The 16,327-nt window shown below is 39.9% G+C and overlaps 1 protein-coding gene across 16 annotated transcripts in view; it reads right to left on the reverse strand.

Annotated features, from left to right (window-relative positions):
* Window positions 1–16,327, reverse strand: part of ST7 (suppression of tumorigenicity 7) — a 299,415-nt gene that overhangs the window by 138,638 nt on the left and 144,450 nt on the right. The window contains exon 1 of one of the 16 annotated variants that reach the window (XM_032276204.1): window positions 127–163. The exons of the other annotated variants lie outside the window; for them this stretch is intronic. Coding sequence (XP_032132095.1) covers window positions 127–148 — 22 coding nt within the window. The 5' untranslated portion in view covers window positions 149–163. Of the gene's footprint in view, window positions 1–126; window positions 164–16,327 lie in introns of those variants that run through there. 16 annotated transcript variants of the gene reach the window in all.

Consider the following 16,327-nt stretch of genomic DNA (forward strand, 5'->3'; position numbering starts at 1 on the left):
AGAAAAGTTTTAGTTTCTAACTCTCAAAACAATTGTTGAGAATGGTTCTCATGGATTCAAAACCATGAAAGAGTTTAATCAAAGTTGGTTACAAAACTGTTAGCCAAAAAGAGAAGGTGCTCTTACACGTTTTGTGGGACCTGCACATCAAAGTCCTTGATGCGCCAACAAGCAGTATTTCAACCTTAGAATAAATGGAAAATAGCTATATTTAATATATTAGTTATTAAAGATTATCATGCTATGGTTACCCCTAAGAGGGAAGGACAAATTAACAAGTTATTAGGTTGGTGCAAAAGTAATTGTGGTTTTGGCCATTGTATGATGAGTACAAGTTGGGTTGTTTTTTTTTTTTTTCCCCCAACTTACTTAAAAGGCTTTTAAACTGATCATTGAAATAAATGGAGTCAATGAAAAAAATGAAAAATAAACCACTAAGAATGAATGTTCACTGCCAGGCACCTTCTTTTTTTTTTTTTTTTTTCCCCAAAGCAAGTTTACTAAGAAAGTAAAGGAATAAAGAATGGCTACTCCATAGGCAGAGTAGCTCAGGCAACTTCTTGACCAATTCCTACACTCTGTTCATATCCACTATTCAGTCAATCTGGTTGCTCACGGATTAGGGTTCCCTTATAAATATTTTATACATATATCTAATTCATTGTTATTTATATCTAGATACTACACAAAACTTTTACTATTATCAAATGGGCTTTTTGCAAGAATATTCACATTTCTTGACTGAATCTGTTTGTAGAAGGGAATCACATCCAGTCTGGTTTTAGAAGTAGGGCTTTGATGTCATTCGAGGGAAAGGCATTGGCATCTGTCCTGAGCTCAGCCCAGAAAGCAAAGTAATATACCAAAATGAAAAGAGGTCCCAACGGTCACTCACACAACAAATATTTTTCTCTGTTTATGAATGAGACCACGGGTAAAGAATGAAAGAATGAATCAGACACATTTCCCACCCTCTAGAAGATCAAGTGCAGTTGAAACACACAAGCAAATGAGCGACTATTACTTAAGTGCATAGATAGGTCCTGGGCACAGGATTTTATGAAAACACATGAGCAATGCATCCCAGGCTGGGTGGTAGGGAAGACGTCCAGGAGACGGACACATCTAAGACGAATCCTGAAGAACAAGCAAGAGTTAACCAGACCGAAGTGGACAGAAAGAGGGATGGGAGCACAATCTAAATAGAGGAAAGGACCTGCCTCGAGGTGCCACGGAGACAGCATGGGCCTTTCCAAGAAGATGCAAGGGTTCAGGAGGAAAGAAGATTAAACAACAAAGACATGGATGTAGAAGGGTGCACTGATTCCATTCTTTCATGCTACCAGATCATCCTCTCAATAAGTTCACCTCCCACAACGCAGCGCACTTACTCTTTTTTTTTTTTTTTTTTCCAGATGGAGTCTTCCTTAGCCGCCCAGGCTAAAGTGCAGTGGCATGATCTCAGCTCACTGCAACCTCCGCCTCCCAGGTTCAAGTGATTCTCCTGCCTCAGCTTCCTGAGTAGCTGGGATTACAGGCTCCTGTCACCACGCCTGGCTAACTTCTGTATTTTTAGTAGAGACAAGGTTTCACCATGTTGGCCAAGCTGGTTTCAAACACCTGACCTTGATCTGCCAGCCTCAGCCTCCCAAAGTGCTGAGATTATAGGAGTGAGCCACTGTGCCCAGCCCCACTGCACCCACTCTTAAGTGAATGTTTGACTTGAGGTATTTCATTTGCAATCACAAGCGACCGGACTAACACAATATACTCAGTCAATACTTACACCTTGAACTAAATGGACCCCTTCCAAGTAGGCAGAAGAAGGCACAGAAGTAGTGATTAGCTTAGGGCTGTGAGGTAAGAGGAGGAAGGTACAGTTGAGTTGAGGAGGCTTTGCCTGGCCATCGACCCCCCCGCTCCACACACACACAAAAATATAGTGATACGTCATTTCCCATGTAACAGTTTGTGGAAGGAAGGAGATTTTTAAAAAGGAAAAAAATCAAATGCACACAAAACACTCCCAGAGCTTACAACTGCTAGTATGATTCAAAGGTGCTTAAAATTCTCAAAATTTCCCTCCACACTATGAGTGACCCCACATTCCCTGTTATTTTTCTAAAAGTCAGCAGAATATTCACTTTTTTATTCTGTAACTATAAACTTTCATATCTGTACCATATACTTTTCAGTAGGTTTCTGCAAACAAACTGAGTGCCACTGAAATCCATTTGTAAAATAGAGGAAAAGATTTGCCTAAATTAGAAGAGTTTTAGTAGCCCTGCTGTTAACTGCCTAGCAACAAAAGCAAAAAGCAATGGAGATGAAAGATTTTCTGCTGAAAAACCACTGATTCACTGGAGGCAAAAGACTCAAGATTTAATCAGTAATTGAAAAAAGAACAACACTGAGTTTTTTTAAAAGAGATAAAAATAAAGATTCCATTAATTTGATTTTATTTAAGATTATATATCAATAATAATAATTAAAATTTATTTCTCTGAAATATCCATGTATAAGAAGGTGGCAGAGTTGACAGAAATAATGGTAGGCATTAAAAGAAATGGAGACACAAACAGAAAACAGAGAAACAGAAACAGAAATACCTAGAGAGTGAGAGATACCCATTTAATAATCTATTAATTTATAATCTTATTAAATAATCTGACTAAAAACATTCAGATGTGGCATGTGGCAATTCTGGACATATGTCAACACTTGGTACTTGCCATTTCAACCTATATATTTATCTATGTGTTTAAGGATTATAACAAAGCATTTCCACAGATTAGAGAAGTTAATTTTCACTTCAGCTCCATTAAATCAATGTTATTATTCACGCTGTCTTGCAGCCGGAGGCTGGGCAAGGACCTCAATGCCAGTCAGCCTGCCCTCAAGTTCATGCTCTTAGCATCACAGGGGACACATGGGAATATTACCGAAAAGCCTTAAGCAAAAATGGACAAAAGGAAACGACAGTAGCCTTTCATTAGAAAAGGAGAGGAAGCTCTAAATAAATGATACTATAAGACAGATTTCTTAAACACTGCACTTATTTTTATCTCTGACTTTTATAGATAAGTCCCCTGTGAGCTTGTCATTTGTGTGTGAAGCACTAGAGTGAAAAGGCAGTAAAAATTCTATTAAATTAGGAGGGCTGCAAACTATCGACCAAACTGCCTTAAAACCAAGAAATATCTCGCCTAGTTTCATCAAAGTCATTAGCAATTATTTTTGAAAACATATGAGGGCCTGATAAAGTAACTAAAATTGCACCAGAGAACTGTGGGGTATGTACTTTGAGACATAAAATGGATATCCCTAATATTCTATAGGCACATCAAGGTCACCTCCATACACACTAGGGCTAAGCAAAACAAATGTTAAAAACCAATATGTAACAACTAATCTAGCTTTGTGAAAATAAACTAATACTTTACTAAGGCACTATTTCAATAAATCAGGGGGCTTTTCATCTGACCTGGCTGGGCACCTCTAACAGGTCACCGCTCAAAGAACATTACATCAGTTATTGAAGGGCAGCCTCAGGGAATGCATCGCATAGAGTTCTAAAGATGCTGAACCTTCACTTGGCACAGGCTTCTCATTTAATCAATCAGTAAATGTGAAGGAATTAAGTGTGGCACTGAGAAGAAACTAAGTAGGCGGGGTAGGTACATGGATTGAAAATTAAATTACCTCTATGGATCACAGAAAAGAATAGGTAAGAATATAATATAGCAGGTTCAACTGTGGGAAATGAAGAACCACCCTAGTGAACAAAGAATTAATACCAGAATGCTTACTCAGGAATCCTGTGGCACAGCCCTATGAAGCCAGGCCACCTTCTGGCTCTCATGACAGTAATAGCCTTCCACTTTTTCTTTTTTTTTTTTTTTTTCTTCTTGAGACAGTCTTGCTCTGTCACCAGGGCTGGAGTGCAGTGGTGCAATCTCTCAGCTCACTGCAACCTCTGCCTCCTGGATTCAAACGATTCTTGTGCCTCAGCCTCCCAAGTAGCTGGGATTACAGGAATGCGTCACCATTCCCAGCTAATTTTTGTATTTTTAGTAGAGACAGCGTTTCACCATGTTGGCCAGAATGGTCTCCATCTCTTGACCTTGTGATCTGCCTGTCTCGACCTCCTAAAGTGCTAGGATTACAGGCTTGAGCCACCGTGCCCAGCCTCCTTCCACTATTTTCTTCAGGTTATGAGCAACTCCCATATTACACTCCTGGAAAAGGTCTCTGTAAAGCAGAGCAGACATATAATCCTGTGTGTTTGCCTCCTTACATATATTCCACCTCTCACAAGAAAGCCTTCGAATGAAGAAGGTAAGGCAGCATCAATGCCTTGGAGGTACTGACTAGATAGAACTGAATAAGCAGCATGACAAAGTCCACAACATCCAAAAATATGGGTCTGCTTTGTGCCATGTTCCTTATTAATGCTTTGCTAAAATATGACATGCAAAATAAAAAAAAAAGTTAATAATCAGCAATAATTCAAAGGGTTAAAAAAGAGTCCCTGGGAGAAAAGTTTAGAGAAACTAAGTTATTTAGGCTGAAGAAAGGAAACAAACAAACAATCCAAGGGACTTTATATAAAAGCATTATGCCTAGGACAGAGACCAGGATTAGGAGACCCAGTCTCCAAATGTGAGACCAATTGTGTCATGATGTCCCTGAGAGTGTCCCACGCTCTTGCAGAACTTTGGTTTTCTATCTGTTTCCCAGAACTGCTCTGAGGCTGAGATGAAATGTGCATTTGCTCTTACCATCAGTCTATATTCACTGAGTGCCTACCCTGAACCAGATTCTGGGAACACAACAGCTTACAGAGCACTGCCCCTGACCACAAGAGCCTCACAATCCAATGGGTGAGAGAAGCAAATAACTGGATAAGCAAATGGGAAAGGACACACGAGGAAATTATAAGGGACAGGGCACTAAAAGGAATGGAAGATGAAGAAAAATCCCTGCCAAGAAAAAGCATCTCATCTGATACTTATAGGATGAATAGGAAGTTAACCAGGTAAAGTTATCTGTGGTTGCAGGCACTAGGGGACAGTAAGGGGTAGAGCTATAGGGCATTCCATGAAGAGTACTACAGCCCTGGGGCCTGAGGGTGAATGTCCAGGGAAGGAAAGGGAAGAGAGGTTGAGGCACTGGTGGGGAATTAAATATGTGAAATTACTACCTAAGGGCCTGTATACGAATACATGGAATATTGATTGACTAGAGTGAATGGCTATTCTCAGTTTCCATTAGGATGAGACAAATTAGCATGAATCCAAATAGTACTTCTAAAAATTAGGACAGCTGTTTGGTCTTCTCCAAAATTACCAAAATGATTTTTGGAGTACTTCTCTCTACAAGTTTATGCAATGCCTATATGGACAATGCGGCCCAACTAAAAAGATAAATAATAGGGGGCTTTGGTTTACTTACTTTCTCTGTAAATCAAGGTGGGTGAAAATCTCTTTACAAAAAGCATTCATGTACATTTGAGACTGTTTCATTGTCTATAAAATTTAAAAAGTAATACCTATCTTGCATGGTTGTCACAAGAACTAAATGTAATACTGTAGATAAAGTGCCTAATATGGCAGGCCTCATCAAATAATATGTATTATAATTGCTGTTTTTCTTTGGATAATTTGTCCTTTTTTTTCTTTTGAAATGGAGTCTCACTCTGCTCCCCAGGCTGGAGTGCAGTGGCATTATCTTGGCTCACAGCAACCTCCCCCTCCTGGGTTCAAGTGATTCTCCTGCTTCAGCCTCCCAAGTAGGTGGGATTACAAGCATGCACCACTACACCTGGCTAATTTTGTAGTTTTAGTAGAGACAAGGGTTTTACCATGTTGCCCAGGCTGATCTTGAACTCCTGACCTCAGGTGAATCACCTGCCTTGGCCTCCCAAAGTGCTGGGATTACAGGAGTGAGCCACCGTGCCTGGCCTGATTTGGCATCTTATATTACTATAGTTGTAGAACGCAGGGGAGACTGAGCTGAATGTGTAAATGCTACAGTGGTAGTAGTAGCTCTCATATTAGCATTAACTAAGCATCTTCTATTGCCAAGCACTGTGCTACAGTGTACAGCCCAGGAAGTAAAACATCCACACTGTGATTAGTCCTTATGTGAAATATGGATGCCCTACAAAACAAATGAAGAATCATTTAATAGAAAGGTCCTTTCATCTGGATTCCAGTTACTTGGGGTAGTACTAAACTTGAGGATGAATTTGAAAGAAGCCATTTTAGAAGGCACAGAAATGTCCCTGAAGTCTACCATGTGTTCCTAAATCTCTGATTACTGCCTTACTAGTTACCCTGGGAACAATCATTGAGTCACAGGCCATATGGGAACCACCTGTGATCCTGTTCATTCATTTTCTTCAAGTCTTCTTATAGCGTATGACAAAAGCCATGTTAAAAAGCCTAAACCATAACCTAAGCATGCTGGTTAGCAAATGTTTTCATTGCAAGGGATGAATATTCAAGGCCACAATACCTTCCAGGCCCAAAGTCTGGGCTATTAGGGTGGATTAAGAAATGGTCAGTTTCATGCAAAGCAGCATTTCTGATTTAGTTACTGAAAATGTGCTTTTCCATAGAAAGCACATTATGAGACAAGTTAGTCTAGCAGGGACTTTGCCTCAGACTGTTTTCTCAGACTTCCAAAATGAGGTAGGGAACACACTGGAATAATCGGTCATTTGTATTTTTCCACGTGATAATAGAGAATATTCTCTTCTCTCATTTCATTGTCCTTTCAACCTTACTAACTCCTCTCTTCCTTCCTGTCAGCTTCTATTAAGTAAGGCTGCAACTTTACTTCTGCCCTTGCTCATTTACCCAAGGGGAAGAGAATGAAAAATAGAAGCTCTAATAGCTTAGTTGATATTCCTGCTAATTTCAAACAGATTTCCAGATTGCACAGCTTTTAAAATTTAAGAACTTTTCCTCAGAATGACCCTGTGACAGACAAACACTAAAGTGACTCCAACAATCCCTGATCTCCTGGTATTCGTAACTTTATGTGACCCCTTTCCCTTGAATGTGGCTGGGACATGGAGTATGGGACTTCCTTCTAACAAACAGCTATGTAAGATTTCATGTTGGCAGCAGACAGAGAGATCCTTCTTACTGGCTTCATAAAGTGGCCACGTGGACAAGCCCATGGAGCAATGGACGGCAGGCAGCCTCTACAACAGCCATTCAGAAACCCAAGCCCTCAGTGCTACAGCAATGATTACTGCCAACAGCCTGAGTGAGCCTGGAAGCAGATTCTCCCCTAACTGAACTTGCAATTGAGATAGCAGCCTGGTCAACACCTTGATTATAGCCTTGTGAGGCCAAGAGCAAAAGACCCAGCTGACACAGGACTCCTGACACAGAAACTGAGAGATAAGAAGTGTGTGTTAAGCCTCTTTATTTATGGAAATTTGTTATGCAGTAATGTAAAACTGATACTGTCACCAATATAATAATTCATGAAAATAAAGATCAACATTGACATCTCATAATGCTAATTCAGTATGCCAAGAAAGGGTGCTAAGATACACCAACTCTATATGCCCGAGAGCTTCTTTCCCAATTGTTCATAAATAAAATACAACTTCTCCTCTGCTGCCATGACATGCTATTTCACATGCCAGCATGTAACTGTCTTTGCAAATGTGCTAATACTAAAGTAGACACTGAGAGGAGCTGTTTTTTCAATATGGAATAAAATATCTTCATTTCACCCAGTAAATGGTTTTTTTTTTCCTAGTCATATTATAAATAGACAACATTTGCATGTTTTTAAAAAATCAGTTATATATCAAAGCAGCACATCAGTTCAATCATGGATTAAAAGCACAGGGCAAGCACTTCTTTTCCTCATTTGTTGTTTCTGCTGCCCCTCTCCTTGCCTTTGGCCCTGGTCTCCTTGGGCTCTCATAAGGTCTTGAGTTTTTATGCATCACAATCCCCTTAATAAATCCTGTGTCATTTCTCCTTGAGGAAAATACATGGAAGTATATCTTTAGACCTATTCCTATGGCAAGAAACCCTCATAAATCATTCTGTCTACTCTTCCCTCTACTCTTGATGTTGCCTGGGCAACTTTACAGGTAGACTGTTTCTGCCGTACTGGGCATCTGGCTCTGCTGAGGAGTGGAGCTAAGCACATGCTTTCCTCAGCTGTGATCTGGGAAACTCTACTGGAGTTAACTGTATTGGTGGGAACAATGCAGTGTTCAGTCTTCATGGCACCTTCTCTCTTGCTGGAGGGAGGCCATCTGTCAACCTTCCCTGATATCATGAAGAACCATCCAAAGCTCAGTCACACACCAAGCTGAATAACCCTCAAGGACAAGTGGAGCAAGATATCAGGTGATCTGTTCCCTTTTAGTAACAGGAACCTTGATAATGAAGATCTCCACCCTGGTCAAGAACAGGGGAAAGACCTGTGTAAAGTCTTATTATATTTTTAATTATTTAAAATATGTTTCAATTTATGTTTGAAGACTATTTTATGAGTTTTTCTGTTTCTCATAAACTATTTAATACCAGGAAGAAAAAAATAAATGTCTGCTTGTACAGAAAGCAAACCTTCCTCATAGTATGCTGAAGAGAAATAGAAACTTTGCTAAGACAGGGTGTTCTAGGCTCTAGGAACCTCTTGCCTACAAGCACACATACTGTGTCTCAAACCTCCAGCAGCCAACACAGAGCACTCAGCACAGAGCCTGGTCCACACAGTACTCAATGTTTGATAAATGATGAATGACTACAAGGGGCAGAATTCTAGGTAAGAAAGTTATAAACATCTCCCAGGACTTCTGATAATAAACTTCATTAGAAAATATAAATCTAGGTCAGGCGCAGTGGCTCACGCCTGTAATCCCAGCACTTTGGGAAGCTGAGGCAGGCAGATCACCTGAGGTCGGGAGTTCAAGACCAGCCTGACCAACATGGAGAAACCTCATCTCTCCTAAAAATACAAAACTAGCCAGGCATGATGGCACACGCCTGTAATCTCAGCTACTCGGGAGGCTGAGGCAGGAGAATCACTTGAACCCGAAAGGCAGAGGTTGTGGTGAGTCAAGATCATGCCATTGCACTCCAGCCTGGGCAACAAAAGTGAAATTCCATCTCAAAAAAAAAAAAGAAAGAAAATATAAATCTGACAAAACTAAAAGTCTTTGATGGCGGGGACCTTGCCGCGTGTGTGTGTGTGTGTGTGTGTGTGTGTGTGTGTGTGTGTGTTTCTATCCCTAGACTACCTGCACAATCTGAATTTCACATTAGGAAGACTCAATGACTACTACACATTGATACATTGATAAATCAAGATGGTCCCAGATATATTATCCTCTTACAGCAAGACCATGGCTACGTAGAACCCTCAGAAATTAGCCATGCGAGATCGTTATGCTTTTATCCTAGTAAACCAAAGACACTTGTTAATGCAATTTCTCAATGGATCTTTCCAAAATGCATTATATACTTGACTGCACCCTTAAACAGAATGGCCTGAACATATTTCAATCTTTGATTGATAACTCTAAGTAATCAAAACAAATGTAAACTGCAGTATTATGTTAGCATAGAAGAAAGTTTTTAAAAAACTGTTGAAGTACTCTAAGTCATGGTCCTCCAAAAGTAAGCAATCCCGGACAGGGGTGTTTTTTTTTAGTCTTTTGTCAACTGATACACTATCAGATATTAACTATTATTATTTGTTATTGTGTAAAACTGCTTTTTCTCCTTCATGTGCTACTTAAAAATCTGTTGTGATTTCAAAGGTGCATGACCAGCTTTGGTCATTCAATGGATATTTATATTCAATGTGTGCCTGGGCAACACATAAAACACTGGTGATACAAAGATGTATGATATATATATAATTCTTATCCTCAAGGAATTCTGGGTTTTGTGGGAGAAGCAGACATGGAGACAAACTGGCAGGCAATTATAATTCTGGTGTTGCTGGAAATATAAAGCTAGTACTCTGAACTCAGTCGTGGGCTGGAATGAGTGGCAGAATATGCATATAGGAACATTTCCTTGAGAAGGTTGCTCAGTAGAGCCCTAAAAGATGTGTATTGTAACTATGTAAAATAACAGCTGCGTTTGAGCGCCAAAGGTAAGGCCTTCCCTTGGTAATTATTTGATGCTCATCTGCATTTGCTATACACATTGGCCTTTTTTTTCTTACTTAGCCCTTGGTGCTCCGGGGAGTTGAAATTATTGGATTGCTGAGTTCTTGCAAGGTGCAGTGTCACTGTCAAGAGCTATAATACATGCTCTTACAGGGTGGCTGGGGTGAGGGGTATAAAGGACACTTCCATTTGTTCTTGTGTTCACACTGGATTACTCCAAAAGGCTCTTCACAGCGTCAGCCATGGAAAATGTGCTAGGACTTTTCCATTATCTTGAGGGGAATTTGTTCACTAACTTCTCATTTACTCTTCCTATATTGGAAGTTATACTGAAAAATATTACAGAAACTTTAATAGTCAGATTTGAGAAGATTACATGTTACAAAGCTGAATACAGCAATTTGTTACTTAACGTGCTGGAACTTAATAAAAGGGCTCAAAATACAATAATTAGCTGTTTGAACAGATAATTATTAAACCTAAAATGCATGGAAATGACTAAGAAATGTAAGAATATTAACAAGCAAAATGGAATAACTTTGGGTAGTAAATTTCTATATTCTATTCTTTGGGTAATAAAATTGTATATTGTAAAACATCTTTCATATATGCTCTACATTTACTAATACTAGCTAGTTCAATTACCTAAAATATATTTAGCTTATAAAAAATATCAGGCCGGGCGCGGTGGCTCAAGCCTGTAATCCCAGCACTTTGGGAGGCCGAGGCGGGTGGATCACAAGGTGAAGAGATCCAGACCATCCTGGTCAACATGGTGAAACCCCGTCTCTACTAAAAATACAAAAAATTAGCTGGGCATGGTGGCGCGTGCCTGTAATCCCAGCTACTCAGGAGGCTGAGGCAGAAGAATTGCCTGAACCCAGGAGGCGGAGGTTGCGGTGAGCCGAGATCGCGCCATTGCACTCCAGCCTGGGGAAAAAGACTAAAACTCCGTCCCCAAAAAAAAAAAAAAAAAAAAAAAAAATATCAGACACTGAGCTAAACACTGGGGGCAGAAAGTAACATGATAATGAGACTGACCCTACCCTTAAGAAGGGAAAATGAGATGGCTACACAAATAACACAGAATGTTTCATAAACACCTCAGAAGAGAAGTCCAGATAAAATCTAGAGGAAGTAAACATTACTTTCAGCTAGGAGGGTTAGAGAAGGTTAATGAATGGGATATCCTTCCTTCTGGGCTTAGAAAGAAGGATAAGCTATGAACATGAGATTAGAGAGGAAAGAAGAGATGGTATGGACTCTAGGTAGATATCACAGCGTACATGAAGGAATTGGGTTGGAGAACAGGGCGGACGAGGAGAAGCAGTGGGAGAGAAAGCTGGCTTAAATGCCAAACCAAGAAAAGTGGACTTTATATAGCAGGCAGAAAGAAGATACTCACTATTCATAACCAGAGATGTGACAAAGACAGATAGATCTGGTATCAATGGGATAGTGTATAAAATGTAAAATGCGCAGCTTCAGGAATTATTTCAGAGGGAAGTGCCTGTAATATCACTGGCGAGGGGAGTTGGGCGTATAAGATGTTGCAGACTTATATTCAACAGGATGTGGCTTTTCCCAATGTGGTATAAAGAGCAAGAGTCTGGGCATGTTGGTGAAATGGGGCCAAAGTTAAACTTCAAGTGATTAAAGACAGTGAATAGTAAGGAAATTAAGGCAGCCAACTCAGCTACTTCTATGGGAAGTCTGGCAGTAAAGAGAAGAACATTTATCATTAAGTGTGACTTAAGTTAAACAAAAGTATAAATGGCACTGAATGTAAGTAAATTATGACTAAAACTCAAACCCTTATTCTACTGTAAGAACCATCAGCCCTTCGAAGAAGTACAATACTGGTTCATTCTTACGTCAAACTTTTAAAGATGTACGTGCAGTTAATCATTTTGAATGTGTCTCCTTTCTCTGAGATTCTTTTTTATATATGCCTTTAAGAAGAATTAAAACACAGAGAACTTTAACTGGCATGATTTTGAACCTGACACCTACAAATATGTATATTCCTGTTTTGTCAGCTGAGATTACATGACAAAACAAAAATCTATTTTCTATTCTATTTATTCTGATTTTTACACTTTCTATTAATTTACCTGCTTTGTTTTGAAACCATCTGCTAACTGAAAACTAAATAATGTGCCTCAGAGAAAGATAATATTTTGGGTCAGAGAAGTAGCTACAGGCCATGGGGTAGTAAAATTCAAATCTGATCCTAAGTTAGGTTTTTCTTTTCATTATATTCACTAACAATTCAATGACTAATTGACTTCTCTTTTGAGGAGAAAACTGCCCCACAGAAGGTGGCCTGCTGCAAGCTGTAAGACTGTCTTCCTCTAGATGGGGGTGTGTAACCCACAGAGATAAGAGGCTACAGGGGAAACCAACATACAGGCCACTATTTTAGTATTCAACTGCTCCAACTGCGTGATTGTCCAAAATAAGCCCTTGGCCTTATCATTTTCAATTCCAGTTAACTATACTTGGCTTTATATTTGTACCTAGTGACCAGTCGTTATTCCAGAAGGCAACTAAAATTATCTCCTTAGGTCCTGGCCTGTGAACTGTGGTTAATCACAAAGGCACCTGGCTTTACATAATGTCTATGGGTAACAGTCAGTGGAAACTGAAGCACTGATATTTTCCAATATTGGAAAGCCAGTTTAAGATGCATTTAAATTCCAGGTACCTTTCATTACCACACAAACCTCAAGCTAAATTCATCCCTAATAAAAATGCTCCTATCCCCTGTAAATGGCCTTTTCCCCTCTTAAATATCTATTCTTATTATCTCAAATAGTGTTCAAAATGGTCATCCCTCACGGTGAACGATCTATTCATCTGTGATGCAGAAGAAAAAAGAAAGAAATTTCATGTTTTTAATTAGCAACTGTCTAATGCCTAGATCCTTAGAATTCAGACAGTGATTCTTCAAGTGGATCGGTAGTTGGTTAAAACTCAAGGTTAATGAAGCTACATTAACCTATCCTAGGTTTGAATGAGTCAGTCAACCTCACACCAAGAAGTCCTATTCCACAAACTCAGACGGTACCTCTGGCCCAGCTGTATTACAAACGAGTATTACCACCGGAAGGCCAACCACCATGTTAATATAGAAACAAACAAATCTATATCCCCAAAATGGATGGGGATTGCTTTTGCTTTTCAAAGTTTTTTTCCCAAAACATTTTTTAAAATACAGAAAATTAAAACAACAACAACAAAGACATTCCTCCCAGCCCAGGAAAGAAAAGAAAAGAAAAAAAAAAGAAGGAAAAGAAAAGAAGGGGGAGGAGGGGAGGAGAGGGAGAGGAAGGGAAGAGGAGAGGGAGAGGACGGAGGGAGGGAGGGAAGGAGGGAGGAAGGGAGGGAGGGAAGGGAGGAAGGGAGGGAGGGCGGGAGGGAAGGAGGGAGAAAAATCAGTACATCGCAAGAAAGATCAGCACAAGTACTGCTACTGATAAACTGCACAGGCTAAGCAATTATTAGTAATAAGTGCTATGAGAAAATCACACAAACTAACAAACATAGAGGCTAAAACACAAAGAAATATTCAACATAACTACTCAATAAGCAAATATGGTAAGTGATTTGCAAAAATGCCACCTTTTTTTAGAATAGAATTCAGATCATTATTCAGCCATATTTTAGATACCTGTTTCAATTCAACAAACGCTGTGGAGAGAACTAATATTTACCAACTGACCGTCTATTGAGAGCTATTGTGTCTGGCGCTGTTTTGGGTGTTTGAGGTACGTATTTTACCTATTGATTCCTACCACAGCCCTGTAAACGTATCAGTTTTCCCCATTTTACGAGGATGAAACTGAGATTAAATGACTTGTCCAAGGACATGCAACTAATAGGTGGCTGAGCCTTGACTTGAGCACAGCTCTGCCTGATTTCAACTTCTTTTGGGTAACTGAGAGTATATCTGAAGGGACATAACAAAAAGAAATGCTCAGGTTTCAAATTTGCTGTTCGAGGTTTCCGCTGTTCACTGCCTGTTCTGAAATGGCAATCTGGGGTCTGCTCCAAGGCTCTACAGCTGGCCTCAGGGAGCCCTGTGGGCCCTAACAGCAAGGGGCTGCCCCAAACCACAGCCTCAGTCTAGGGTACACAGGCGCTGGAATGATTTCCTCTGGACTTGAGGGTGAAGGGGATGGTGGCTGATTGCTGAGCCATTTTTATTACCACACAAACCTCAAGCTAAATAGCTGCGACTCTTCTCTCTCAAGGCTATCATTAGCAAAAAGGAAGATATCTGCATATTCTAATAGTTGTTTTAGTCTGTCTCTTGTTTATCTTACTATGTGATCAAAATAAAAATCCGATGCAGTTATTTCACACCGAAAGCAGCAGCACCATCTAATGATCAGGACAGAAGCATTGACACTGAAAGATCTGGTTCCCTTCTCTGATTCCTTGTTGGGCACCACTCATTCCTCTTTATTGAAAATTACTGTGTGAATATTTTCTAATGTCATCAAATGCTCTTTAAAAACATGATTTTGGCCAGGTATGGTGGCTCACACCTGTATTTCCAGCACTTTGGGAGGCCAAGGTGGGCAGATTACTCAAGGACAGGAATTCTAGACCAGCCTGGCCAGCATGGCAAAACCCTGTCTCTACTAAAAACACAAAAAAACTCTCCGGGCATGGTGTCACAGGCCTGTAATCCCAGCTACTCGGGAGGCAAAGGCAGGAGAATCACTTGAACCTGGGAGGCGGAGGTTGCAGTGAGCTGGGATTGCTTGACCGCACTCCAGCCTGGGCAACAGAGCAAGGCTCCATCTCAGGAAAAAAAAAAAAAAAAGAAAAGCCAACAAAAAACATGATTTTAATGGCTGCATAATAATATTCCCTCTTGAAGACTTTGTATAATTTATGTAACCACTTGTGTAATTGGAAATGTAGGCTGTTACTAAATTTTTTGTTATTTCTAATGTTATTATAAATGACAGTGACTATCTTTACACATAATGCTTTGATGGCATCTCTATTTCCTTAGAATGAATTCCTGGAAGTGCTATTAATGAGTGAATGGTTACAAGCACTTTATTTATTATTTTTTTATTTTGAGATGGAGTCTCACTCTGTTGCTCAGGCTGGAGTGCAGTGGCACAATCTGGGCTCACTACAACCTCCGCCTCCCAGGTTCAAGTGATTCTCCTGCTTCAGACTCCCGAGTAGCTGGGACTACAGGTGCATGCCACCATGCCTAGCTAATTTTTTGTATTTTTAGTAGAGATGAAGTTTCACCATGTTGGCCAGGTTGGTCTCGAATTCCTGACCTCAGGTTATCCATCTACCTTGGCCTCCCAAAGTGCTGGGATTATAGGTGTGAGCCAGTGTGCCCAGTCAAGCACTTTAAAGTCTTAATTGACAATGCCAAATGACTTTCCAGAATGGTTGTGCCACTTTCCACTCCCATGGTATTTGAAGGCACCTGCCTCATCAAATTGAGAAGTTCATTTACCAACTTAGGGGAAAAAAAGGGGGGGAGGAAGGGAGAGAAGGGAGGGAAGAGAGAAAAAGGAGGGAGGGAGGGAGGGAGGGAAGAAGGAAGGAGGGAGGGAGGGAGGGAGGGAAGGAAGGAAGGAAGGAAGTTTGGTTATTTCTCTGATTACCAGTTATGCTTAAAATTTTTATGTCTATTTTTTCTAGTTTTTAATGCTTTGGGGAATTACTGGTTCATGTTGTTTGCCTTTTTTTCTATTGGAATGGCACTAATTTATAAAAGCTCTTTAGTAAGTATGTTAACCTCTTATCTGTCATAATAGATGCAATTTTACCATTTTCTTTTAATTTCCTTTCTGGGTTTTATTTCCAGAATTTTTACACTTTCTATATAAAAATTGGGAGGAACAGCTTACTAGAACAAAAACCTCTACAAATAATTTGCTAGAAAGTAGAATTTACTAGAATGTCCCTTTCTATCTTTCAGCTATCTTTGATGTAAAAAGCAGAACGGACACTTTGAGAGTACTCGATAGCATGCAGTAAAACAAAAAGAAACTACTCCATTGAAAACATGGAGTTTCACAGTGCTCTAGGGAACTGCATAGCAAATGGTCATCGCACACATGCACAGACACTAACCATAAATATTGTTTGCTAATAGAAGGGAGAATAAGCAGAGAGGCATGT

Source organism: Sapajus apella, unplaced genomic scaffold, assembly GCF_009761245.1.
Source record: "Sapajus apella isolate SASKATOON/1434 unplaced genomic scaffold, GSC_monkey_1.0 scaffold7, whole genome shotgun sequence".
Lineage (NCBI taxonomy): Eukaryota > Metazoa > Chordata > Mammalia > Primates > Cebidae > Sapajus > Sapajus apella.